At 41.2% G+C, this 27,416-nt stretch overlaps 1 protein-coding gene across 1 annotated transcript in view; it reads left to right on the top strand.

Moving 5' to 3' along the window:
* LOC105467426 (Enah/Vasp-like) overlaps positions 1–27,416 on the top strand; it is a 174,940-nt gene continuing 147,524 nt past the window's right edge. The window contains exon 1 of the mRNA XM_011717025.2: positions 1–650. Within this exon, the coding sequence (XP_011715327.1) occupies positions 646–650 (5 nt within the window). The 5' untranslated portion in view covers positions 1–645. The remainder of the gene's footprint in view (positions 651–27,416) is intronic.

The following is a 27,416-nucleotide window of genomic DNA, read 5'->3' as shown; positions in this document are numbered from 1 at the left end:
CAAGCTCGGCGCTCCCGGAGGCGCGGACGGTGGGGCCCCGCGCCTTTTGTGTCGGGCTTTGACCGCCGCGCGCGCTCATTCACCTCAGCGGCCGCGGGCGGAGGGGCGCACGCGCGCGCAGTCCCCTCGGCGGGCGGTGGGGCGCACAGCAACGCGCGTATCCTAGCTCTCGGCTGCTGGGCTGAGACTAGCCCGCACGCCCGCCTGCCTCTCCCTCGAGGACTCGGAGCCGCCTGCGCGCTCGCCAGGGGCCGCCGCCCCGAGTCTCAGACGGACGCGCACGCGCTCCCGCCGCCCGGACCCCAGCCGGCTCGCCCCCACCCCGTCCCCCTCCCCCTTTCCCGGCGGCGGCCCCCCAGCACGCGCCCGCGCACACGCCCGCGCACACGCCGGCCCGGGCACGCGCCCGCCAAGATGGCAGGGGCCGGGGCCCAGCTGTCAGTCGCCGCCGCCGCGGCCCTTCCCCGCAGCTAGCGGCCCCGACGCCCGCCCGGAGAAGATGAGCCCCCGCTGCCCCCCGCAGCCCAGTCAGACGCGGAGCCGCCGCGCCCGGGGCCGGCTCCCCCGCTAGCGCCCGCGCCCAGCGCCCCGCCGCCGCCGCCGCCGGGTCGCCCCTGGCCGGCGCGCCCGTCCCCGGCAGCGACAATGAGGTGAGTCGGGGCCGGCGCCTCGTGGGAGGCGGCAGCGGCGAGCGTCGGAGGGGCTGGGCTGGGGGCCCGCGGTGCCCCAGAGGGCGGGAAGGGGGGCGTCCAGAGGCCTGGGGGCGTCCGGAGGACCGCGGGGGCTCTGCAGAGATTCGGGGGCATTCAGAGCGCGGGAATGGCTTCGCGAGAGTCGTGGGGGCGTCTGGAGAGCCGGGAGGGTCTGCGGGGCTTGTGGGGGGTGGTGTTCTGCATGGGGCAGGCGGCGCTAGCCTTGGTTGCTTGTGGGGTCCTCTTAGGTTCCGGGGGGCCTGCGGCGGCCTAGGAGGCAGACCCCCGCGGGCAGGTGTGGCCGCGTCGCGACCGCGCGAGGACCGAAGTTGGCAGAAGCCCCCGTTCGGTGCCTTCCAGTCCGGAGGAGGCTGGCCTGAAGCCCTCCGGCCTTGCCGAAGCCTCCCCCTGCCAGCACCCAGAGCCGCGTTTGAGCTTTTACAGGGGTAGTTACCCCTTGGCTTGGAGCCAGTCACCCGCTTCGTCTCCCAATTCTCAACCCCCCTTTTTTTTCTTCTTGCACGCCAGTAAAGTGCAAGACCCCCAAATGTACCACTCATTGATGTATCACCCAGCTGGGGAGCCTGCTGGTTATCAGGCCAAGAAATAAAACCTTGCTTCTCCCAGAAGCCCGGTGCCCTCTCCTAGTCGCTAAACCCTCCCTTCCTCTCCAGACCCTGTCGTGACTTTTTTGGGGTAATCACTTTTTTTTTCCATTTGTGATTTTACTTTCTAAACACGTATCTCGTAAAAACTGTAGTTTGTAACTATTGTTTCCTTTTGTCTGTTTTGTATTATTTGTCAGTGAAATAATACAGTATTCTTTTGTGTCTTGTGTTTTTTCAAGATGTTTTCGAGATCCATCCATTCCGTTGTAATCGTTATTTGTTCATTTTTATTGGTCTATAGTATTCTGTTGTAAGAATATACCACAGTGTACTCTTTCTACTGTTACTAGACATTTTAGTTGTTTCTAGCTTTGTCGGCTATTAATAATGCTGTTACGGATATTGTTTCTCTCTCCTGGTGCGTTCATTTCTATTGGGTATATATCCAATAGAATTTTTAGGTCAAAAGATACGCATATCTTTAGCATTAGCAGTAAACACCAAGTTGCCAAAGTGGTTCTACGAGTTGACATTCTAACCAAAAAGTGTGTGAGAGTTCTTGGTGCTTCACATCCTTGTCAACACTTGGTATTGTCAGTCTTAAATTTTAACCATTCTGGTGATTATGAAATGATATTCCATTGTGGTTTTAATCTGTGGTTTCCTGTTGATTGATGAGGCTGAACATCTTTTCATTTTTATTTGGTATATTTTCTGGAGTGCCTGTTCACGTATCTTGCCCACATTTCTTTTGGGTTTTTGTTTGTTCGTTTTGTTTTGTTTTGAGATGGAGTCTCGCTCTGTCACCCAGGCTGGACTGCAGTGGTGCGATCTCGGCTCACTGCAACCTCTGACTCCTGGGTTCAAGCGATTCTGCTGTCTCAGCTTCCCGAGTAACTGGAATTACAGGTGCCTACCACCACACCTGGCTGATTTTTGTATTTTTAGTAGAGACGGGGTTTCACCATGTTGGCCAGGCTGGTCTCAAACTCCTGATCTTAGGTGATCAACCCGCTTTGGTCTCCCAAAGTGCTGGGATTACAGGCGTGAGCCACCGCACCCAACCTCTTTTGGCGTTTACATGTCAAGAAAATAGTTTCCTGTAAAATATTAGAAAGCTTACATGTGTTTTCCCTTTTACAGTAAGATATATGGTTCACTTGGAATTCATTTTTGTATAACATAATGTGGTTATGTTAAATTTTATTTTTAACACCATTTTTTTCAGCACCATTTATTAAAAAGATAATCTTTTCCCCATAACTCTGTTGTACCACCTTTGTCATCTTCCAGTTTTCCCTTTGGAGTCATTTGCTTTCTGCCCGAAGAATACTCTTTAGTATTCTTCAGTGCAGGTCTGGCAACAAATTCTTAGTGTTTGTCTAAAAACGTCATTATTTATTCTTCACTGTTTTCTTTTTTTAAGTTTTATTGAGATATAATTCCCATACTGTGAAATTTACCCATTTAAAGCCTATGGTTGGCCAGGCACGGTGGCTCACGCCTGTAATCCCAGCACTTTGGGAGGCCGAGGCGGGTGGATCACGAGGTCAGGAGATCGAGACCATCCTGGCTAACACGGTGAAACCCCACCTCTACTAAAAATACAAAAAATTAGCTGGGTGTGGTGGCAGGCACCTGTAGTCCCAGGTACTCTGCAGGCTGAGGCAGGAGAATGGGGTGAACCCGGGAAGCAGAGCTGGCAGTGAACCGAGATCATGCCACTGCACTCCAGCCTGGGTGACAGAGCGAGACTCTGTCTCAAAAAAATAAATAAGTAAAATAAAGCCTATGGTTTAGTGGTTTTTAGAATATTCAGTTATGCAACCATTACTACATCTAATTTTAGAACTTTTTTTCCATTTGCGAAGTGTCTTTTTATTAGTTATAGAACTCTTGGTTTGCCATTGTTTTCTTTTAGCATTTTAAAAAGTTAATTCACTTTATTTTTCTTGTATAAAAATCCTTAATTGTATAATAGCCGTAGCTGGAGCCTGGGTTCTGGGTTCTCTGCAGTGGAGACTCTGGTCAGTGAATTCCTAGTTTCCTAATGGGTAGACTTGGTGAATACGGTCTCCTTCCAGAGGTTGGGGGTCAGATAGCTGTTAAGTCTTACAGATGACATTAATAGTGGCCTTGGTGAAGTTGCCCAAGGTGGCAGTGCAGCCCCTGACTGAGGTGTGGCAGTCCTTAATGCCAGCCATCATCAGCAGCTTTTTGGGCACAGAGATCAAGATGAAACCATTGTTTCTGTCGGTGGAGATGAGGTGTACCAGCACAGAGCTGCAGTGGTCTGTCACCTTGCAAGGAATGCTGTGGGGCTTGCCAGTGTTGTCTCCTGAGATGCCTCTCTGCACGGGGACAGTGGAGAGCTTGGCAAAGATGATGACTCCTTGGATGGTAGTAGCTACCGACTTGGAGCATTTAACACCCATACCAACATTGCTATTTTAGTCCCCAGTGGCAAAAAGTGCCTTGAACGTGGACCACTGGCCAGTGCAAGTCTACATTTTTACTGGCATAATCTTAAACTCATCTTTGAGGGATGCCCCCAGGAAAAAGTCAATGATCTCAGCCTCCTTGATGGGCAGGGAGAAAAGATAGAGCTTCAGGGACTTGATCTTCATGTCCTTGACTATGCTGCCCAGTTTGATGATGGGGAGCTACTCCTTGGCCTTGGCCTTGCCACCACCAGCTCCATGGCCCCAGCCTTCACCCTGGATGCCACTGCTGTGGCCCCCCATTTTTGGGGCCTCTAGACCCTGTCACTGCACTGGTCTCATTTGCCATTTGGTGTTTTCTTGGAGAACTCTTTTAGCATTTTAAAGCTATTTCATTATCTATGACTTAGTTTCTGTTGAGAAGTCAGTTGTCTGTTGTTCCTTTGAAAGTAGTCTTTTTCGCTGGCTGTTTTTAAAGTTCTCTCTGTCTTTGGTTTTCAGCAATTTTTCTTTACTGTCCCTAGTATGGATTTCTTTTTATTTATAATTAGAGTTTTTAGGGATTCTTGAATTTGTGGCTTCATGTCTTCCATTGGTTTTGGAAATCATCAGCCATTAGTACTTCAGTTATTTCTTCTGCCACATTTTCTCTTACCTTTCCTTCAGGGCTACAATGATATATGTGAGACCATCGGTTCCCAACTTTTTTGGCACCAGGGACTGGTTTTATGAAAGAAAATTTTTCCATGGGGGGTTAGGGGGTCGTTTCGAGATAAGACTGTTCCACCTCAGATCATCAGGCATTAGCTTCTCATAAGGAGTGTACAACCTAGATCCTTGCATGCACAGTTCACAGTAGGGTTCACGCTTCTATTAGAATGTAATGCTGCAGCTCATCTGACAGGAGGCAGATTGCAGGCGGTAATGCTCACTCATCTGCCACTCACCTCCTGCTGTGCGGCCTGGTTCCTGAAAGGCCACGGACCGATACTAGTTTATGGCTAGGGGTTGGGGACCCCCATGTTAGTCCATTTCACTATATCTTCTATGTCTCCTAACTGTTCCTCTGCGTTTTACATGTTTCTCTTTCTGTTCTTTATTCTGGTTATCTCCTTCTCACTAACTGTCTCTCTCCATCCCCCCTCCTCTGCTGTATATAATCTGCTATTTAAACCATCCATTGAGTTTTTAATTTCAGGGTTTTAAAATATTATTTTTAAATTTCTTTTTTGTTTTTTATTTTTATTATTTTTCAGAGTCTCATTCCTTTGCTTAGGCTAGAGTGCAGTGGCTCAGTCATGACTCTCTACAGCCTTAAACTCCCACCTTTGCCTCCCAAGTAGCTGCTACTACAGGCACACACCCCCATGGCCAGCTTTTATTTATTTATTTATTTAAGTGTCGGAGTCTTGCTGTGTTGCCCAGGCTGTTCTCAAACTCTTGGCCTCCGGTGATACTCCTCCCTCAGCCTCCCAAAGTGCTAGGATTACAGGCATAAGCCATTGTGCCCAGCTGATTTTTATATTTCTGTTTGTTTCTGTTTTGTAGTTCCAAGCTATCTGCCAAAATTATCAATCTTGTCTTTTATCTCTTTTAACATAGTGAGTGTAATTATCTTAAAGTCCGTGTTCAATTATGGCAGTATCTGTTAGTTGTTTCCAGTGTCTGTTTCTGTTGATTTTCGTTCATATTGTCTTGTCTCCTTATGTGCCTAGTGTTTTTTTTTAAATGTGTGGTAAACATCATATTTGCAAAATTATTTGTAGGAATAATTTGAGATCTAAGATGATGCTTTTCTTCCAGAGATAATTCACATTTGCTGTTGTCAGGCACATGGGAGCACTTACAAGCGGGAATGCCTTCAGTACGGTTTCAGGAATTGAAATATCTCTAAGCTGAGCTGCAGTTCTTGTGAAGACAAACCTGTTCTGTTCACTTTTCCTCCTAATGTTTTCTTCTCCGCCAGCACCGTCACTCTCCACCCCAACAGCAAACTGTTAGCATTCCCTTCAGAATTGAAAATTAGCCTCAAACACTGAGCTCACCTTCTCAGGCTCTGCCTCGCTTTCCTCCCCCATGCCTCCAGGCAGGTATTTCTTACATTTTTCCCAGCTTTTCTAGTTCTTTTTAGGTAGAGGATTGTTCTGATTTCCTTAGTCCACAGTTACTAGCAGTAAAAGTCCCTGATTTTTGCATTTTTAGAAACAGTTTGAGTCAATATTCAGTTGTGGAGATTCATGCTACCAGGTTATGGAAGCTGTAGAGAACAGTGACACCTATTTTCTTGTGTTCTGTCCTAATTGTATTAGATTCTGCCAGTTTGTGAAATACTTTTGGAATCAAGATAACTTTAAGAATAAATCTTTAGCTCTCCTTAATACATAATTAATTGAAAAAATAGCAGTTTAGCTCAGGTCATTACTATAAAGCAAAATATTTGGGGGGCAGGTACTTTTATCTCCTTTCCGTGGTTCCTTTCTCCTGTCTTGATTTCCTTATTTATTTGATAAAAATTATGCTCTAACCAGTCCTCCTGAATAGAAATTTAATTTATTTTTTATTTTTATTATTTTTTTTAGACTGAGTCTCACTCTGTTGCCTAGGCTGGAGCGCAGTGGTGCAATCTCAGCTCACTGCAACCTCCATCTCCCGGGTTCAAGTGATTCTCCTGCCTCAGCCTCCTGAGTAGCTGGGATTACAGGCACCCACCACTACATGCAGCTAATATTTTGTATTTTTAGTAGAGACGGGGTTTCCCTATGTTGACCAGGCTGGTCTCAAACTCCTGACCTCGTGATTCACCCACCTTGGCCCCCCAAAGTGTTGGGATTATAGGTGTGAGCCACCGTGCCCAGCCAGAAGGTTTAATTTTTGAGTCAACAATAGCATAAGAGCATTCTCAGATCTCATTCTTTGGGATCTGAAAAAGTCCCAAAGACTTTTTGGCCAGGCACGGTAGCTCATGCCTGTAATCCCAGCACTTTGGGAGGCCGAGGCAGGCAGATCACCTGAGGTCAGGAGTTCAAGACCAGCCTGTCCAACATGGTGAAACCCTCATCTCTACTAAAAATACAATAGTTAGCCAGGCGTGGTAGTGGGCGCCTGTAATCCCAGCTACTTGGAGGCTGACGACGCAGCAGAATCACTTGAACCTGGAAGGCGGAGGTTACAGTAAGCTGAGATCTTGCCTTTGCACTCCAGCTTGGGTGACAGCGAGACTCTGTCTCAAAAAAAAAAAAAAGTCATGATGTAGAAATAAAAGTTCTTAGTGGTTTTTCCAGAATGAAGAACCATTTTTTCTTTTCTTTTTTTAAAGTCAATCATTTTTTTTACACAGATTTTTAAAATTGCTACAGACAGTTTAACATGGTTCTCCATTGCAGACTGCTTATAGTTAAATATCTGTACGTGTATATTTACCTGTACCTGAAGTACTTGGCTTTAGTACATGGATTTAAATGAGTCCAGGGGGACTATTCATTACCTTTGGTGTCAGATTTGATTTGATTATTTGTAAGCAATTTGTTTTACCTATGGTAACACTTTCCTTTTTGTTCAGTCCTAGGTTTTTAAAACGAAAGTAGCGTATTATTTCTCTTGATACATACTCTCATGAGAGTATATAGATATGACCTATTGCTAAAAGTCTAAAATGTAACATCCAAACTGTGTTCCTTTTGGAGCATCTCAGGAAGCCATATGCTGGAGATGCATTCTAACCCTCGAGGCACATGTCCACTTATTTCAGTGAAAAAGTACTATTGAATCAACTTATTCAGATAAAGTACTATTGAATCAACTTATTCAGATAATGAAGTCTAAGTCTGAATTTTTCTTTATTTTCTAGACTACTGCCTGAATTCTTGTTTCTCTTTTTCTAACAGACTCTATTATGTATTTTCATATTTTCATTGATAAATCATTTTTTGAAGGCTTACTGTTGTCTGGTACTGGATTAGATGGGGTAAGGAGGTGGAAAGAACTAGACACTCCCATCCCCCACTCTCACCGCCCATCCACAAATAATCCCCATACCTAAAAGATTTACAGAAACTTACTGGGTCTTTCTGCAGTTGAAAACAAACAAATAAAAAAACCCTCCCACATATACACAATATGCAATCTATTTCTACTTATATATTTGAGTCATTTATCTATCAGGAACATTCTCTTCTGTGAACATTTTCCCTATCTGCTTTTAAAGATTTAGATACAGAAGTTAAAAAAATTTTAGGTCATTAAGTTTTGTTCCTGATGATTTTTCCATATTTCTGACATTTAGGATATTGTTCTTCTAGAATTTTAATTATTAAACTTTTTTTTTTCAGTTATACGTGAAGTTGGCCCTCTGTATCTGTAGGTTGAACCAACCTTGGATGGACTTTTTTTTTTTAAAAAAGGATGGTTGTGTCTATACTGAACATGTACTGACATTTTTTCTTGTCATTATCCCCTAAATAATATAGTATAGCAACTATTTATATAGCATTTCCATTGTATTAGGTGTTATAAAGTAATCTAGAGATGATTTAAGGTATATGGGAAGATATACCTGGGCTATATGCAAATATGACTCCATTTTACGTAAGGGATTTGAGCATCTGCAAACTTTGGTATCTGAGATGGGTCCTGGAACCAGACTCCTGTGGATACTGAGTATGACTGTATAACAGTTTTAAAAATTCATTCTTCAGATGGTCTGAAATACGAGGTAGAGACTGAAATTACATTTTTCTCAAAATTGCTGGTCAGATACTTGATCATATCAGTAGTTTATATGGTAGAGATAACAGCAACATTTTTTGGGTTGGACGTCCGTGCAGGCATCTGGATCCCAGCATCCCGGGGCATGTGGTTGTAGCTGGTAATGTCTGCATGCGTGAGAATCACCTCTAATTCTCAGAAAACTTACCTGTCTCCCCCAGGGCCAGCCTTGTATATGTGAGGCATGGCCAGTCCAGCCTGTCAGCAGGTCTGGTTATGAGCCAAGAACCGCTTCATCTGGGCCAACGGCACTTTATTGATATTGGAGTTCTACAGAATGCAGTGTGATTGCAGAATACAGTATAAAATAAACAGGTACAAACACAGTCCTCATTTCTCACCTTTAGCCTGTACTAGCTATCACAGTTGGGTCCAAATATATTTCTGAACCCAGTGCTGCAAATTGCGGGTGCAGGGCATTTCTTAAGGTGGCTTTTGTAAGGACTGTAGGGATTCTGTGTGTATCTTTCCAGGCTCTCTTGTTCTGTCTGCCTGTTCTTAGGCCTGTGCCATTACCATACCTTGTGGACAGTGATTATAATTTGAGCGGCATCATTGTTTGATTAGTGTTTTGAATTTTGCTGGTTTGGTGATTTTGTTTGTATTTAATTTATACATTTGTTTTTTGCTTATCTAGTTATATAAGCATAAGACATTTAAACTTAGTTTTATAGTTGTGTATATAAGCTGGGTGTGGTGTCACATGCCTGTAATCCCAGCTACTCGGAGGCTGAGCAGGAGGATGGCTTGGGGCCAAAAGTTTGAGACCAGCGATGTGGGGGGGGTGTGGGGAGGTAGGCAACATAGTGAGATCCTATCTCAAAAAAAAAAAAAAAAAAGGTGCAGGCATCTGTTTTTTAGGCTTTTGGCTGGCACTTCTGTTGATTAAGAAAAATAATAGGCCAGGCATGGTGGCTCCCACCTGCAATCCCAGCACTTTGGGAGGTCGAGGTGGCGGATGGATCACCTGAGGTCAGGATTTCGAGACCAGCCTGGCCAACGTGGTGAAACCCCGTCTCTACTAAAAATACAAACATTAGCCAGGCGTGGTGGTGGGTGCCTGTAATCCCAGCTGCTTGGGAGGCTGAGGCACTAGAATCACTTGAACCTGGGAGGCGGAGGTTGCAGTGAGCTGAGATCATGTCATTGCACTCCGGCCTGGGCAACAGAGTGAAACACTGTCTCAAAAATAAAATTAAAAAAAAGAAAAATAATAATTATATATAAGCCAAATAAATAGAAATTAAGTCATATTGTTTCACATACAGATTTTTCCCCTTTAAAGAGAATATGTGAACTGCCCATGTTTGAGGAGCCTTGCAGTAGACTCACCCTGGAGATACAGTGGGTGCACAATAAAGCCGTAAAGCAAATATTGTAAGAAAGCAAGTCACAGGAATTGTTTTGTTTCCAAGTGCATATAAAAGTTATGTTTACACTATACCATAGTCTGTTAGGTGTGCAGTATCACTGTGTCTAGAAAATGTACATACCTTCATTAGAAAACACCTTATTGCTTAAAAATGCTAGCAAAGTGAGCATAGGGTATTGGAAAAAATGATGCCAATAGATTTGCTCAGTGCAGTTGCTACAAACCTTCAATTGGTAAAGCAATACCTGTGAAGCTCAATAAAGTGAAGCGCAATGAAACAAGGTCTGTCTGGATAAGCTTGATGAAGGGACTCTTGAGTTGCCAAATGAATATATCGCAAATGCTATAGTAAGAGTGATGGTAACTCAGGGGAAAGCACTTCCAGCTGATGTGGGAGTGAGGGTGAGAAGAGTGGCTGGTCCCTTCATGAAACAGTTAAGTAGAGTTTGAAAATAGAATGGTATAATATAAAGAAAACAATACAAATCAGCATAGATCCTGCTCTTTACAGATAACCACATCAAACCTGTGGTGTAGTTCCTTTATCATTCCCAGGTATAAGTGAAACATTTTTACAAAATTGAAAGTGTACTGTTTATTTGTATTGGGCATTGTACATTTAATATATATGCACTCCCCCCTTACTAAATATTCTTTGAAAACAGTTAAAATAGCTGAATAATAGTCTGTCAGATCGTATGCTATATATTTTAATGGTATTTTGGGGACCAAAGGGTATAAACATTTTAAAGGCTATCAATATGTACTACCAGAATGTTAATTTTAAAGGAGAGAGAAAGAGATTAATGAATAGAAGTTTAATCCTTGAGGTTTAACTTGGAGGTTCTCCCAAAAACAAAGCAAGCACCGAAGGAAGGACTTTGGAAAGGAATCAGAAGAGAGAAGTAAATGGAGTTAAGAGGGAGAGGGGGGGAAAATTACTTACTTTGAAATGGTGTAGTTCTGCCTACTCACCAGTGGAGGGAGCCCTGTTCCCAGTTCCTCTGTAAGCGATTCATACGAAGATGTATTGTCTTTGTCTCTAGGGCTGTGTGAAAGACATCTACTCTTCAGTTTGCAGTTAATGTAGGTATGTAAAGGGACTTCTTAAAAAGAATTTGAGTTAGATTTAAAATGTTTTAGTTTAATTTAACCCCCGTATACTAAGCAGCCTGGGTTTTAGAGTCAGACCTGGATTCTGCCCCAGAGGTACTGCTTATCAGCTAACTTGACTTTTAGCAATTTACTTAACCTTTATGAGTCTTCATTTTTCTCAACTATAAATGAGGACAGTTCACTTTCTTCAGAGGGTTTTGTGAGGATCAAATGAGAATACATGAAAAGTTCTTAGCTTATGATAGTCAATAAAGGTTAGTTATCTGCCCTACTCCACCCCACCCCAGCCTCACCACCCTGTATTTATTTTCTAGGGTTTATCTTCCATGAGGGTATGGGACAATTCTGGTTTCAAATATTCTGCCCTTTTATCAGATGACTATATAACTTACCTTCATATATGATAAATTTTGGTTTAGAAACTGCAGTTGCTATTGATGCATCAACTTCTAAGAAAGATTCAGGGATATTCTCTGTGAAACATGAAATAGACAAAATAAAGATAAAACAGGAGACATAATATTTGGGGGTAGAGGAGATAATTGTACCAGAAAACTTAGATTAAGAAATAGTTACTTCAGTCGAGCACACTTAGCTTGTGAAATTCATGAAAGTCATGGCAAAAAGGGAAACATAAGCCACTGTGTGCCTCTCCTTGGGTAATAAAGGAGAGATGTGCCATTTTATAGCTCTAAAGGTGTGTTTTCTATGGATCTTAAAGAGACAGTGGACCTTACAAGAGCTTGGTGTTGGCAGCCGCTTACACGCTTCTCCAGTCCTTTTCCCATGTGATGTATTTGTCCTGGGCCTCTTCTTTAAAAGGTTCCAGCACTCTCAGCCATTCTCTGGGTCCTGCCTACTACTCTGCTGCTTTTGTAGAGCTGTGTTTATTGCACTGATCTTCTCTTCTCCCTTCTCTCTCAAAGAATTCTTAAATAAGAAAAGGTCTGATGAACTAAATCATGCAAGTTGATCTCAGTCTAGCTGCTTCCTTTTCCTCTTTACCTTGCTAACTTCTTAGCCTTCAAATCTTAGTTGAAACATCACTTCCTCAGGGAGGCAGCCTTTGACCCTTAGCCTAGCTGAGGGTCCTTTCCTGTTAATTACCTTTGTGATATCCCATATTTCCTCTTCGGTAACTGTTTATATGTAATTACTTAAAATTTCTCTGATCTACTGAAGGCTTTATAAAGGCAGGGATTATGCTTGTTTTGATCTCTGCTAGAACCCCAGAGCCTAGCACTGGTACTTGGCACTTGGTAGATGTTTAATAAAACATTGACACTGCCACCTGTACCTAAGATGGATAGTTGATTGTGGCATTCATCCCAGTTTGGCATGGATCCTTCTAAGGACAACATTTCAGGTAGCCTCCCCCAAATAGTAGAAGCTAGCATCCAAGCGAAAGCTATTTTATTATGTGCTTAATGACTTAATGCATTACTGGAGTGACAGTGATTTAGTCTATTGTGTCCTTACTGCTGCCATAAGTCATGATTTGTTTGGTGATGTGTGGATGGGTATTTTTTTCAGTGATTTCTTTGTAAGGACATTATCCACTGTAACCCTTAGTATCCCAGATGTTTCTCGAACTTGAATATGCATAGGAATCACTGGGGGCATGTGTACTTATGTATGTGTCTTTCCAAAATGGAGACACAGCCCCATCCCCAAGGATGAATGAATGCTTTTCTTTCTTTCTTTTTTAAATTAATAGACTTTGTATTTTAGAACAGTTTTAGATTTATAGAAAAATTGAGAAGGTAGTACAGAGAGTTCCTGTACACCTCCTGCACACATATAGTTTCTCCTGTTATTAACATCTTATATTAGTATGATACATTATTACTGATAAGTTGTTATTATTTGAGACGGAGTTTTGCTCTGGTTGCCCAGGCTGGAGTGCAGTGGTGCGAACTTGGCTCACTGCAACCTCCACCTCCCAGTTTCAAGCGATTCTCCTGCCTCAGCCTCCCGAGTAGCTGGGATTACAGGTGTGCTTCACCACACCCAGCTGATTTTTTTATATTTTTAGTAGAGACTGAATTTCACCATATTGGCCAGGTTGGTCTCAAACTCCTGACCTCAGGTGATCCACCCGCCTGGGCCTCCCGAGTAGCTGGGATTACAGGCATGAGTCACTGTGCCCAGCTGACATTATTATTAATTAAAGTCCAGCATTTATTCAAGTTTCCTTTGTTTCTACCCAATATCCCTTTTCTGTTCCAGGATCCCATTCAAGACATTAGTTTAGTTTGTGTATAACAATGTTAAGTTGTTATATCTCTTTATGCTCCTCTTGGTGGTAATGGTTTCTCAGACTTATTTAATTTTAATCATATTTGCTTACATTTTTGCTTGACAGATACATACATATTGAGTACCTACTACATGCAAGATAGTGGGGCTAGGGATAGAGAGCTATGGAGACCTACATAAGCCTCAAGGAGTTTGTAGCCAAGAAGAATAGCATGGGGCATATGAGATGAAAGTGTCAGAAATGAAAAGTTATGTTATGAATGACATAATTTTTATTTATTATTATTATTACTTTTGAGATGGGCCTAGGGGAACTGGTAGGATTTTGACTGGGCTTATCTTCTGTTTTGGTTCTTCACCTTTGTACTTCCTTGAACTGTTCTATTCTTTCTTCCAGTTGGCTTTTCAGATGCTTGAAGACAATGGACTTCAGTAAGTCTTGCCTTTTCTTGGTTAAAAGTCCTTGGTCTTGGCCAGGCACGGTGGCTCATGCCTGTAATCCCAGCACTTTGGGAGGCTGAGGTAGGTGGATCACCTGAGGTCGGGAGTTCGTGATCAGCCTGACCAACATGGAGAAACCCTCTCTCTACTAAAAATACAAGATTAGCTGGGTATGGTGGCGCATGCCTGTAATCCCAGCTACTCAGGAGGCTGAAGCAGGAGAATCGCTTGAACCCAGGAGGTGGAGGTTGCAGTGAGCCAGGATCGCACCATTGCACTCTGGCCTGGGCAACAAGAGTGAAACTCCTTCTCAGAAAAGAAAAGTCTTTGTTCTTTTAACCATTTGTTACTAATTAGCGGTCCTTCTGTAGACCTTCCTTTCACTGAGCTCTGGCCTGCTGAAGTCCTTTAGCAATTTAGATCTCTAACTTTGGCTTGAATGCAGAAAGTTGTTTGACCTAGCACACAAATGAAACGCTGAATACAAAACACAAACATACTACACCTTGGAGCCTCTTTGCTAATAGATCAAAATCAAATGTATTGGCTGGGCACGATGGCTTATGCCTGTAATCCCAGCACTTTGGGAGGCCGAGGCGAGTGGATCACCTGAAGTCAGGAGTTCAAGACCAGCCAGACCAACATGGCTAAACCCCGTGCCTGCTAAAAATATAAAAATTAGCCGGACGTAATGGCATGCACCTGTAGTCCCAGCCACTCGGGTGGGTGAGGCATGAGAATTGCTTGAACCCAGGAGGTGGAGGTTGTGGTGAGCTGAAATTACGCCACTGTACTCTAGCCTGGGTGACAGAGTGAGACTCTGTCTCAAAAAAAAAAAAAAAGAAAAGATCAAATTTATCCACTGGCACTGTGTCCTTCTACCAGCTGAGATTTCTAAGAGAACAGCTTCAGGGTCCCGTTTATGAACATTTTGTTTCCTGGGAAGAAGGAAAATGCTCTCCTCAATTTGTATCATTAAGCAAAGTCAAACTGTAAGCAACAGACTGAATCAGATAGAGTGTCCCAATTAGAGGAGCAGCACTAGGAAGAGAACCAGCTGGTGCCTTCACAAGATCAGAGTGATATGCTTCAGAGTGTCCAAGGCTATGGGTGATGAGGCAGCATGACTGTGAAGTGCACATATGGTAGTAATTCCACAAATATTTATTGAGTTCATTGTGCTGATTTCTGGACTATGAATTGAAGACATGGTTTTCTATACATGTAGCCTAGTTCCAAGGAGATAGAGCATAGGTATGTGCAATTCAGCATGTCTACAACTGGACTTACTAACCCTACATTTATGAGCAATTGTTTTTTGACAAGAGTGCGAGACAATTCAATGGGGGAAAATAGCCTTTTCAACAAAAACTGGTACAAAATACCCACATACAAAGGAATACAATTGGACCCTACCTCACACCATATACAAAATTCAACTTAAAGTAGATTGTAAACTTAAGTGGAAGAACTAAAACTTTAGAACTCATATAGGAGAAAATACAAGAGTAAATCTTGTGACCTTATGTTAGATGATGGTTTCTTAGAAATAGCACCAAAAGCACAAATGACCAATAAATAAATAAAATTGGATTTCATCAATATTAAAAATGCTTCTGCTGAAAATGGTACTATCAATAAAGCGACAAGACGATTCTCATAATGGGAGAAAATATTTGCAAATCATATATCTGATAAGAGATTTATATCTAGAATATATGAAGAACTCTTATATTTTGCTATGGTCTAAAAGTTTGTGTGCTCCAAAAATTTATATGTTGAAATACTACCCCCCCAAGATTATATTATTAAGAAGTGGGGCCTTTGGAATATGATTAGGTCATGAGGGTTGAACTGTCATATATGGGCTTAGTGTCTTTATAAAAGAGGTTAGAGGCCGGGTGTGGTGGATCACGCCTGTAATCCTAGCACTTTGGGAGGCTGAGGTGGGTGAATCAGCTGAGGTCAGGAGTTCGAGACCAGCCTGGCCAACATGGTGGAACCCCGTCTCTACTAAAAATACAAAACTTAACCTGACACTGTGGCACATTCCTGTAATCCCAGCTACTTGGGAGGCTGAGGAAGGAGAATCACTTGAACCTGGGAAGTGGAGGTTGCAGTGAGCCGAGATTACACCACTGCCCTCCAGCCTATGTGACAGGAGTGAGACTCCATCTTAAGTAAACAAACAAATAAATAAAAGGTGTTTGAGGGAGCTTGTTTGCCTCTCCTAGCATGTGAGGATGCAGCAAGAAGGCTCTATGAGGAAAAGGCCTTCAACAGATAGTTAATTTGCTGGTGCCTTCATCTTGGACTTCTCAGCTTCTGGAACTGTGAGAAATAAATGTTGTTTATAAGCCACACAGTTTCTGGTATTTTTGTTATAGCAGCTTGAATAGACTAAGACATCTCAACAATGAAAAGACAACCCAATTTTTTTTTTTTTTTTTTTTTTTTTTTTTTTTTTTGAGACGGAGTTTCACTCATGTTGCCCAGGCTGGAGTGCAATGGTGTGATCTCAGCTCACCAATACCTCCGCCCCCTGGGTTCAAGCAATTCTCCTGCTTCAGCCTCCCAAGTAGCTGGGATTACAAGCATGCACCACCACGTCTGGCTAATTTTGTATTTTTTTAGTAGAGATGGGGTTTCTCCATGTTGGTCAGGCTACTCCCAAACTCCTGACCTCAGGTGATCTGCCCACCTCGGCCTCCCGAAGTGCTGTGATTACAGGCGTGAGCCACCGCGCCTGACCAAGACAACCTGATTTTAAAATGGGCAAATGATTTGAATAGATACCTTCCTGAAGAAGATACACAGATGGCCAGTAAGCACTTGAAAAGGCGCTTAGCATCATTAGACAAGAGGAAATGCAAACCAAACCACAATGAGATACCATTTCATACTCACTAGGATGGTTTGAATTAAAAAAATAATAACAAATGTTGGTGAGAATGAGAATAACCCTTACACATTGGAAATGTGGATAAACCTCACATATTGGAGCCCTCATACATTGCTGGGGAGTGTAAAATGGTGCAGCTGCTTTGGAAAACAGTTTGTCAGTTTTTCAGTTTTTAGACATAGAGTTACGCTATGACCTATCAGTTGCACTCGTAGGAAGATAGCCAAGAGAAATTAGAGCATATCTCTACACAGAACTTACACACAAATGATCATAGTGTTATTCATGATAGCCTCAAAGTAGAAACAACCCAAATGTTCATGAATCGATGAATGGATAAACAAAATGTGGTATATGCATACAGTGCAATAAAAAGTAATGAAATACTGATACTGATATAACATGGATGAACATTGGAAACATTATGCTCAATGAAAGGTGCAGTCACAAAAGACCACATGTTGTATGATTCCATTTACATGAAATGTCCGAAATAGGCAAATCTATAGAGACAGAAAGTAGATTAGTGGTTGCTTGGGTGGGTGGAGGGTATGGGACTGAGGGTCAGTTTGAGAATGGGGAGTAACTACTAATGAGCACAAGATTTCTATTGGAGATAATGCCAGTATTGCAAGATTGGATTATGGTAATGGTTGCACAATTCTGTGAATATCCTAAAAACCATTGTATACTTTAAATGGGTGAATTTTATGGAAGAAAAAAAATCTGTTCCTCAGTAAATCTTTTTTAAAACAACTGAACTCACTGTGTTCCTTCCCAGACTTGTCTTTTTTCAGAACCTTTATTCCCAGAGATACACACTTTGTGATCCAAAATAGAAACCTGGAGGTGTGATGGAGTGTCTCGATTCCCTCCTGTCACATCCAGGTGTCTTTATCATTTCTTCTTCCTCAATAATCTCTTCTGTTTGTCTCCATCTCCCCAGGGCCATGATACTGATTTAAGTCAGGTCTTCATCATTATTAAAACGCTATAATTATATTCCACTTTTGTTTTCTACATCTTAAAATGTCTCCTCTGTGCTTTGTTGTAGTACTCAAATGTGAGTTAATATTTTCTTCCTAGGTTTCTTGAGGATATTCCCGTATGTTTATAATAAAGTCATAACTCCTAGAGAGTATGCAAAGTCTTGGTGAGCTGACCTCTTTGAAGACTCTCCAGATGTAATCTCTTCTGTTTTCCCTGTTATAAGGAATCCACCCTCATATATTTTTTATACATCTTTTACCTTGTATATAATACTCGTTCTGATTGTAGTGCCACATTTCAGGTGATCAGCAGTTACATGGTGGCTGCCATATTGGACAGCACAGATTATAGACCATTTTCATTATTGTGGACAGTTCTAATAGACAGTACTGGTCTAATACCTGGCATAGCTTACTGTGGCACTCAGTAAATATCTGGTAAATGAATGAATGTAATCATAGCTATTATCTGTGGCAGGTATTCACCCAGCTCCTGCTTTTATACTTGTAATAGTAAGTCAGTCCGTGGATTATGAGGCAATTTATTACTATTGAATTGAATTACTAAACTAGCCCTAGTTATTTTTTCCTTCCCCTTATACTCAGCTAGTATTTGCTCCTCTGAAATTTTTACTGTTGACCCAACTTTTGCATAATTCAAAACAGCACCCAAGAATTAAAATATGGCAATCATTTCCCCCAAGTCTTCTCTTCTCTAGGTTAAACACTTTGTTTACTTAAGCTTTGTATAACATGATCAGAGTAATCCATGAAGGCTGGAATCACTTTTCCAAACTCCTGTTAATGTTGGTATTTTGACCTCCTCCCTGAATCACAAATATTCTTAATGACATCTAGAATGGTGAATCTTTTCAGAAGATTTTCAATTTACTTTGCTCAGATTCATCTTCTGGCATATACTAGGATATCAACGAAGTTCAGAAAACTTGCTTAACAATAATTTATTTTCAGTGTTCTCTCTTTTTTAATTTTAATTTTTATTGTAAAAACATTAAACCCACCGTCTTAACCATTTTTAAGTGTACAGTTCTTTAGTGTTAAGTATATGCACATTGTTGTCCAGTAGATCTCTAGAACTTTTTTATCTTGCAAAATTGAAACTCTAAGCCCCGTTAAACACTAATTCCCACTCTCCCTCTCCTGACAACCCTTGGCACCTACCTTCTTTCCATTTCTATGATTTTGACTACTTTAAATACTTAAACTGAGTGAAATCATATAGCATTTGTCCCTTTGTGACTAGCTAATTTCACTTAGCATAATACCCTTGAGGTTCATCCATATTGTAGCATATGACCAGATGTCCTTTTTTTAAAGGCTGCAAAATATTATACTCCATATATATATATATAGAGAGAGAGATGCCACTTTTTAAAAAGTCATTCATTGTCAATGGAATTTGGGTTGCTTCCACTCTTGGCTATTGTGAATAATTCTGTAGTGAACATGAGTATGCAGATACCTCTTCAAGATCCTACTTTGCATTCTTTGGATACATACCCAGAAATGGTTCTGGATATATATATATGGGGAGTGTGTATGTGTGTGTACCCAATTGTATATAGAGCTGTATGTATATAGATGACCCTTGAACAACATGGGTTTGAACTATGCTGGTCTGCTTATATGCAGATTTTTTTCAATAAATATATTGGAAAAACTTTTTGGAGATTTGTGACAATTTGAAAAAAACTTGGAGATGAATTGCCACCCACTGAGGCAGCAAGATCAACCCCTCCCCTTCCTCCTCCGCAGCCTCTCAACACAAAGACAAGGATGAAGACATTTATGATTATCCATTTCCACTTAGTGAATAGTAAATATATTTTCTCTTATGAGTTTCTTAACATTTTCTTTCTCTAGCTTATTTTAGTTTAACCCTTTTCCTGTTTAGAAAAAGTGCAGCTCACTGCCAACGCTCATTTAATTTTACGTAAACACACTCTTTGAGGCTGAAGCAAATCTGATTGATTTTCTATGTGAAAATAAAATATAAAAACTGTTGTCGGAGTTATTTCTAAACAAAGTAACATCAGAATCATCTGAATCATCAGAATCGTCTGTTTTGGAAAAATCAGATTCATCAAATGAATCTTTGGCCAACAACTGAGAATGATGTTAACATCACACATAGGAATGCGGTATTTTCTAGGATTTGGCATTTTCAGCAATTGAGAATTACTATATTTTGTAAATGGAAATAACACTACTAAAAACAGAATGCTATAAATAGAATGATATCTTTTGTTTCCAAAGTTGATATACTAGAGCAATGCGAAAATAATAATAAAAGCAAGATATTTCCTGGCAAAGTTATCTCAGGGTAATCGCAGCAACCACAGGCGCTGCCAGCAAGTATGCTTGGGGCAAAGGGGAAAAGGGTTAAGAATACAGTATGTAATACATACATGTAACTTATAAAAGATGTGTTAATGACTGTTTATGTTATTAGTAAGGCTTCCAGTCAACAGTAGGCTATTAGTAGTTAAGATTTTGGGGAGTCAAAGTTATACGTAAATTTTCAGCTGTGTGGTGGGAGGGCAGGAGTTTGCACCCTAACCCCTGCATTGTTTAAGGGTCAACTCTGTGTGTGTATGTGTGTCCAGTGATTGCTGCATCGTATGGTAATTTTATTTTTAATTTTATAAAATGTCTATACCATTTCACATTTCCACCAACTGTGCACAGTGGTTCCAGTTTCTCTGCATCCTTGCCAGCACTTATTTTCTGTTTTCTTTCCTAATGGGTGTGAAGTGGTATCTCATTGTGGTTTTGATTTGCTTTTCTCTTATGATTACTGATGTTGAGCATCTTTTCATATGCTTCTTGGTTGTTTGTATACTTCTTTGGAGAATTACCTGTTCAAGTCTTTTGCTCATTTATTAATTGGGTTTTCTTTTCATTGTTGAGCTATAGGAGTCCCTTACATATTCTGGATATTAATCGTTTACCATATATGTGATTTGCAAATATTTTCTTCCACTTTGTAGGTTGTCTTTTCACTTTGTTGATTGTTTTCTTTTGTGCAGAAGTTTTAAAATATGATTTAGTCTCATTTGTCTATTTTTGCTTTTGGTGTTATATCCAGGACATCATTGTCAAATCAAATGTCATGAAACTTTTCCCCTACGGTTTGTTTTAGGAGTGTTATAGGTGTTATGTTTGGGTCTTTAATCCATTTTTAGTTAAATTTTGTGTATGGTGTAAGGTAAGGGTTTTCCTAACATAGTTTGTTGAAAAGTCTGTCTTTTCTTCATTGTGTACTCTTTGTGCCCTTGTTGGAGATTATTTGACCACACATGCAAATAGACATCATTGCCTTATTTCTTCTGATCTTAGGGGAAAGTCTTTCATCCTTTCACTGTTGAGTATGATGTTAACTGTGAGCTTTTCCTATCTGGCCTTTATTATGTTGAGGTAGTTTCCTCTATTCCGAGTTTGTTGAGTGTTCTGTTTTGTTATCATGAAAGGGTGTTGAATTTTGTCATATGCATTTTTTTGTATTAATTGAGATGATTATATGGTCTTTGTCCTTCATTTGTTATTGTATTGCGTTGATTTTTGTATGTTGAGCCATTCTTGCATTCCAGGTATTGGTTGTGGTGTATAATCCTTTTTTGTTTTTTTTGTTTTTTTTGAGACAGAGTCTTGTTCTGTCACCCAGGCTGGAGTGCAGTGGTGCGATTTCGGCTGACTACAACCTCTGCCTGCTGGATTCAAGCGATTCTCCTGCCTCAGCCTCCTGAGTAGCTGGGACTACAGGCGCGTGCCACCACTCCTGGCTAATTTTTTTTTAGTTTTTAGTAGAGACGGGGTTTCACTGTGTTAGCCAAGATGGTCTCAATCTCCTGACTTTGTGATCCGCCCACCTTGGCCTCCCAAAGTGCTGGGATTACAGGCATGAGCCACTGTGCACAGTCGTTTAATCCTTTTAATGTGTTGTTGAATTCAGTTTGCTAGTATTTTGTTAAGGGCTCTTTCATCAGTATTCATCAGATATTGGTCTGTAGTTTTCTTTTCTTTCTTTCTTTTTTTTTTTTTTTTTGAGACAGAGTCTCGCTCTGTTGCCCAGGCTAGAGTGCAATGGTGCGATCTCTAGTTTTCTTTTCTTACTGTGTTTTTGGTTTTGGTATCAGATTAATGCTGACCTGATAGAATGAGTTTGGGAGTGTTCCCTCGTCTTAAATTCTTTGGAAGAGTTTGAGGATTAATGTTAATTCTTATTTAAATGTTTGGAAATATTCTCTAGTAAAGGCATCTTTCTTTATTGGGAGGTTTTTGATTACTGCTTCAGTATCCTTATTAATTATAAGTTTTTTCAGATTTTTTTCTTTCTTTTCTTTTCTTTTTTTGAGTCAGAGTTTCGTCCTTGTTGCCCAGGCTGGAGTGCAATGGCACAGTCTTCTCTCACTGCAACCTCTCCCTCCGGGTTCAAGCAATTCTCCTGCCTCAGCCTCCCAGGTAGCTGGGATTACAGGTGCCCGCCACCGTGCCCAGCTACTTTTTTTGTATTTTTAGTAGAGACAGCGTTTCACCATTTGGCCGGGCTGGTCTTGAACTCCTGACCTTAGGTGATCTGCCCACTTCGGCTTCCCAGAGTGTTGGGATTACAGGTGTGAGCCATTGTGCCCAGCCCAGATTTTTTTATTTCTTAAGTCTTGGTAGGTTGCATATTTTTAGGAATTTGTCAATTTCTTTTAAGTTGTATCCAGTTTGGAATTACAAATTACAGTTGTGAGCCACCACACTTGGCCTTTTGACTTTTTTTTTTTTTTTTTTTTTGTACTTTCAGCCTATTTGTGTCTTAAGATCTACAGTGGATCTATTGTAGGCAGCATATAGTTGGATTCTGGTTTTCTATCCATTCAACCAATCTATGTCTTTTAATTGGAGTTTAATTCATTTAAAGTAATTACTGATTGTGAGGATTTACTGTTATCATTTTGTTAATAGTTTTTCTGTATGCCTTGTAGCTTTTTGTCTCTCATTTCTTCTCTTGTTGCCTGCTTTGGTGTTTTATTGATTTTTTTTTGTAGTGACATATTTTGATTCCCTTATTTCCCATTGTATATATTCTATAGATATTTTACTTGTGCTTACCATTACAATTACATAAAACATCTTTTTTTTTTTTTTTTTTTTTTTTTTTTTTGTGAGACGGAGTCTCGCGCTGTCACCCAGGCTGGAGTGCAGTGGCCGGATCTCAGCTCACTGCAAGCTCCGCCTCCCGGGTTCATGCCATTCTCCTGCCTCCGCCTCCCGAGTAGCTGGGACTACAGGCGTCCGCCACCTCGGCCGGCTAGTTTTTTGTATTTTTTAGTAGAGACGGGGTTTCACCATGTTAACCAGGATGGTCTCGATCTCCTGACCTCGTGATCCGCCCGTCTCGGCCTCCCAAAGTGCTGGGATTACAGGCTTGAGCCACCGCGCCCGGCACATAAAACATCTTAAAGTTATAACAATCTACTTCAAACTAACAACAATTTCATTTCTGTTGCATTAAAAACTCTACTTCTTTACATCCCTGTCCACCCCATTATGTTATTGATAATACAAATTACCTTTTTTATTGCATATCCATTAACAGACTTATAGTTACTTTTTATCTTGTTTTTAAAATTCTTTACTGTTTAAAAGTTATTTACTCACCTACATTACAGTACTGTAGAATTCTATATTTGTCTACATATTTACCTTTACCAGGGAGTTTTATATATTCTCATGGTTTCATGTTGCTGTTTACATCTTTTCATTTCAACTTGACATCCCTTTAGCATTTCTTGTAGGGGAGGTTTAGTGTCAGCTTTTATTTATCTGAAGGAAGGAAAAAAAGTCTTCATTTTTCCTTCCTTCATTTTGAAGGACAGTTTTGCTGCATATAGTATTATTTGACAGTTATTTTTTTTCCTTTCAGCACTTTGAATATATCATCCCACTCCCTTCTAGCCTGCAGGGTTCCTACTTAGAAATTCTTTGATAATCTTTAGTAACCTCTTTATACGTGAAGAGTCACCTTTCTCTCGCTGCTTTCAGGATTCTGTTTTTGTCTGTGACTTTTGACAGTTTGGTTATTACGTGTCTTAGTATAGGTGTCTGGATTTATTCTGTTTGGAGTTTTTTTAAGCTTGAATTTGTGTCTCCATTACTTTCCTCAAAGTTGAGAAGTTTTAGGCTCTCTGCCTCTTTCTCTTTTTCTTTGTCTTCTGAGATGTTCATGATTTGCATGTTGTTTCACTGGATGGTGGTCCATAAGTTATTTGAGGCTATCTTCACCTTTCTGTATTCTTTTTTCATTTTATCCCTTTGACTCAATAATCTCGAATGTCTTGACTTTGAATTCAGTGGTTCTTTCTTCTGCCTAGTTAAGTGCTTTTGAACCCCTCTAGTTAATTTTTCAATTGGTTCTTCGTAGTTTTTCTTTGTTAATATTCTCATTTTGTTTATGCATTGTTTTCCTGATTTCTTTAGTTGTCTATCTGTGTTGTCTTTTAGTTTATTGAGCATCGTTACAGTGGCCATTTTGAATTCTTCGATAATTCATATATCTCTGTTTATTTGGGGTCAGTTTCTGGAGATTTAACTTGTGCTTTTGATTGGGCCATGTTCCCCTGTTTCTTTGTATACTTTATTATCTTTTGTTAAGACGAGTATTTGAAAAAAACAACACCCCTCCCAGTCCTTACAATCTGGCATTGTACAGGGAGAGACCATCACCAGTCACCTTGACTAGATAATCTGGAGACCTCTCAAGCCTTTTCTTGGGTTTGGTCTTCTCTATGCATGTAATACCCTAGTTGAGGTTTACCTGTTTGTACTCAGGATTCTCACTTCCCCATTTCCATATCTGTTTGTGGTAGTGCAGCCTCTCTGGTGCTGTAGCAAGCCTTGGTACTGGAGTTCCCCCCTAGCGTCTCTCAGTGGTACTGCACACCCTCTGGTGCTACAGCCAGTTGCAGTGATCTTTGTTTCCAGTGGCTTCCAACCTGGTGCCCACTTCTGTCTTAGATTCAGTTAAGAAAGCACTCCCTCGGGCAGCTTCCCCTCCTCCCCCACCGCCCCATCAAAGTGAGAACATTGAATGTATGTTCTGCTTTTATCTTTTCATCCTAGAAGGAAGATGGGATTTGGTAATTTTTTTTTTTTTTTTTTTTTTTTCCAAATGGTGCTGTGCTGTGCTGTGCTAGGGAGAGGCTGTGGCAAGTATATGCCAGGAACTTTTGTGCTGGCTTTCATGAGGTTCTTCTTGGCATACTTGGGGTGCAGAAACCTCTTAACTGGTTTCTGGATTTCTCACAGAGGCTGTCTAACATTGTTAATTCATCTCCGTGGGGGAAGGAGGGTCTGGTGTTTTCTATTCCATCAACTTCCTGACCATAGCCTCTCTAGTGCTCTCTCTTTTGGAGTCAACCTTCTCTGGGAAATAATTTAATCCCCTTATATAGTTTGCAAAATATGATAAAATGTGAACTCTGAGTTCAAAAGTGCAACTTGGTAAGGGGACTTCAATTCTACTTCTCAATTAACAGAAATAGTAAAAATAACTCATTTGTTGACTATTTTTACATGCCAGGCATTGTTCTAATCACTTAACATACATTATCTCATTTAATCTTTGCAATATCTCCAAGAAGTAGGTATTACTACTACTCTTTCTTTTCCCCTTTCCCCATTTTTTTGAGACAGGGTCTTTCTCTGTCACCCAGGCTGGAGGTCAGTGGCGCAGTCACAGCTCACTGCAGCCTCAACCTCCTGGGCTCAAGTGATCCTCTTACCTCAGCCTCCTGAGTGGCTGGGACTACAGGCACATGCCACCGTGCCTGGCTGATTTCTGTATTTTTTGTGGAGATGGGATCTAACCATGTTGCCCAGGCTGGCCTGGAACCCCTGAGCTCAAGCAGTCCAATTGCCTTGGCCTCCCTAAGTGCAGGATTACAGATGTGAGCCACCGCACTCGGCCTACTGCCCTCTTTTTATAGGGGAAGAACCTGAGGCAGAGTGATGAGGTGACACCCATTTGGCTAGAAATTGTAGACTCTAGCAGTTCCAAGCTTGAGAGTCACTGCACTGACTGGACTGCTCAAAATGTCATAACTCAGAAATTTTAAATACTCTGTTAATACCTGATCTAGACCTTCAGTTTGTGCTATTCCCCATCTTTATTACGCATTCCTTTTTATAATCACTTGCAAAAATAATTGTTTGCCTAAGTGTAACCCCTTTGGCATTTCTTGTATGGCTAATGTAAATGCCCGACTTCTTGTTGAGAATTCCAAGCTTTGAGGAAGTTAAGAAGCTGGAAGGGAAGAATGATGTACGCGTTTAATGATGACAGTTCAGTTTCTCTTGCTCAATTGTTCTTGCCTGAAGGGCAGGGAGGCAACCATCCTGTACATATTAGTCAGTACATAGGCTTAGCCTTTATGTTGTCCAGGTCACGAGGTTAAGGTGTCTTATGCCACAGTTGGGCGTGCAGTGTATGCTTAGTGTCCATTGACCAAGATGAATGATTTTGATTCTGGGAGAGGAAATGATTAGGACAAGGAAGGTATGGGGAGGGCTGTGGGAGTAGAGTTGTTGTGAAATGGAGATAGGTCTGAAGTCAGTGTTTTGACGAATGGGTGAAGAGAGAACAAACCTGTCAGGGTTCTGTACATCCAAAATTAGGGCAGAACTAGGTCAGGTGAGGCAATAAACACAAATTTCTCCTTTTATTGCTTGTTTGCATTAGAAAGAAGTGACATTCATGTAAGTAACTTCAAACTCTGTTCCCGGATGTCATCCTCTGGCCCTACTCTTCATTAAGCAGAGCTGAGAGTACAGCTTTATTTTTCCTCCCTTTACCTCTCCTTTCCTAAGGGGAAATACTCTATACAGTTCCCTTTCTGTTATCAAGCATGATTAGAAATGCAAGGTTTGCCTGATGAAGTCATTTAACCTCTTGGATCCGTAGCCTCCCATCTGTACTGTTGCCTCTCAATTTGTTTGTTCGTTCATTCATTCAACAACTCTTTTATTCATTTATTTATTTTATTTATTTATTTTTTTTTGAGACAAGGTCTTGTTCTTTCATCCAGGCTAGAGTGCAGTGATGTGATCATGGCTCACTGTGGCTTTCACCACCTGGACTCAAATAATTCTCCCACCTCAGCCTCCCAAGTAGCTGGGAACACAGATCTGCGCCACTATGCCTAGCTAATTTTTTTATTATTTGTAGAGCCATAGTTTCACTATGTTGCCCAGTCTAATCTCAAACGTGGCTCAAGTGATCCTCCCACCCCAGCCTCCCAAAGTGCTGGAATTACAGACGTGAGCCACTCACTGCACTCTGCCCAACAAAATATTTGCTATGTGCATAGTAGTGTTCCAGGTCTAGGATGTCACTCTCCTCAACTTGTTCTTTCTCCTTCCCGTGGATCTCTAATTTGAGATACTGTCTTATCACTTTAATGCTGTCATAATAGAAGAATATTCATTTTGTAGAAGCGCAGTTATCTGTATGCTGGGAGGAGATACATACACACGTATATATACATGTCTACATCTGTAAAAGTTACTAGTTTTGTAAAAATCATACTTGCTCATTCTACAAATTTTGCAATACAGAAAAGTACAAAAATAAAGAATAAATCGGGCCGGGTGCAGTGGCTCACACCTGTAATCCCAGCACTTTGGGAGGCCGAGACGGGCGGATCACAAGGTCAGGAGATTGAGACCATCCTGGCTAACATGGTGAAACCTCGTCTCTACTAAAGATACAAAAAAATTAGCCAGGCATGGTGGCGGGCGCCTGTAGTCCCAGCTACTCGGGGGG

This window comes from Macaca nemestrina, chromosome 7 (genome assembly GCF_043159975.1).
Source record: "Macaca nemestrina isolate mMacNem1 chromosome 7, mMacNem.hap1, whole genome shotgun sequence".
Taxonomy (NCBI): domain Eukaryota; kingdom Metazoa; phylum Chordata; class Mammalia; order Primates; family Cercopithecidae; genus Macaca; species Macaca nemestrina.
This window is presented reverse-complemented; position numbering and strand designations above follow the sequence as displayed.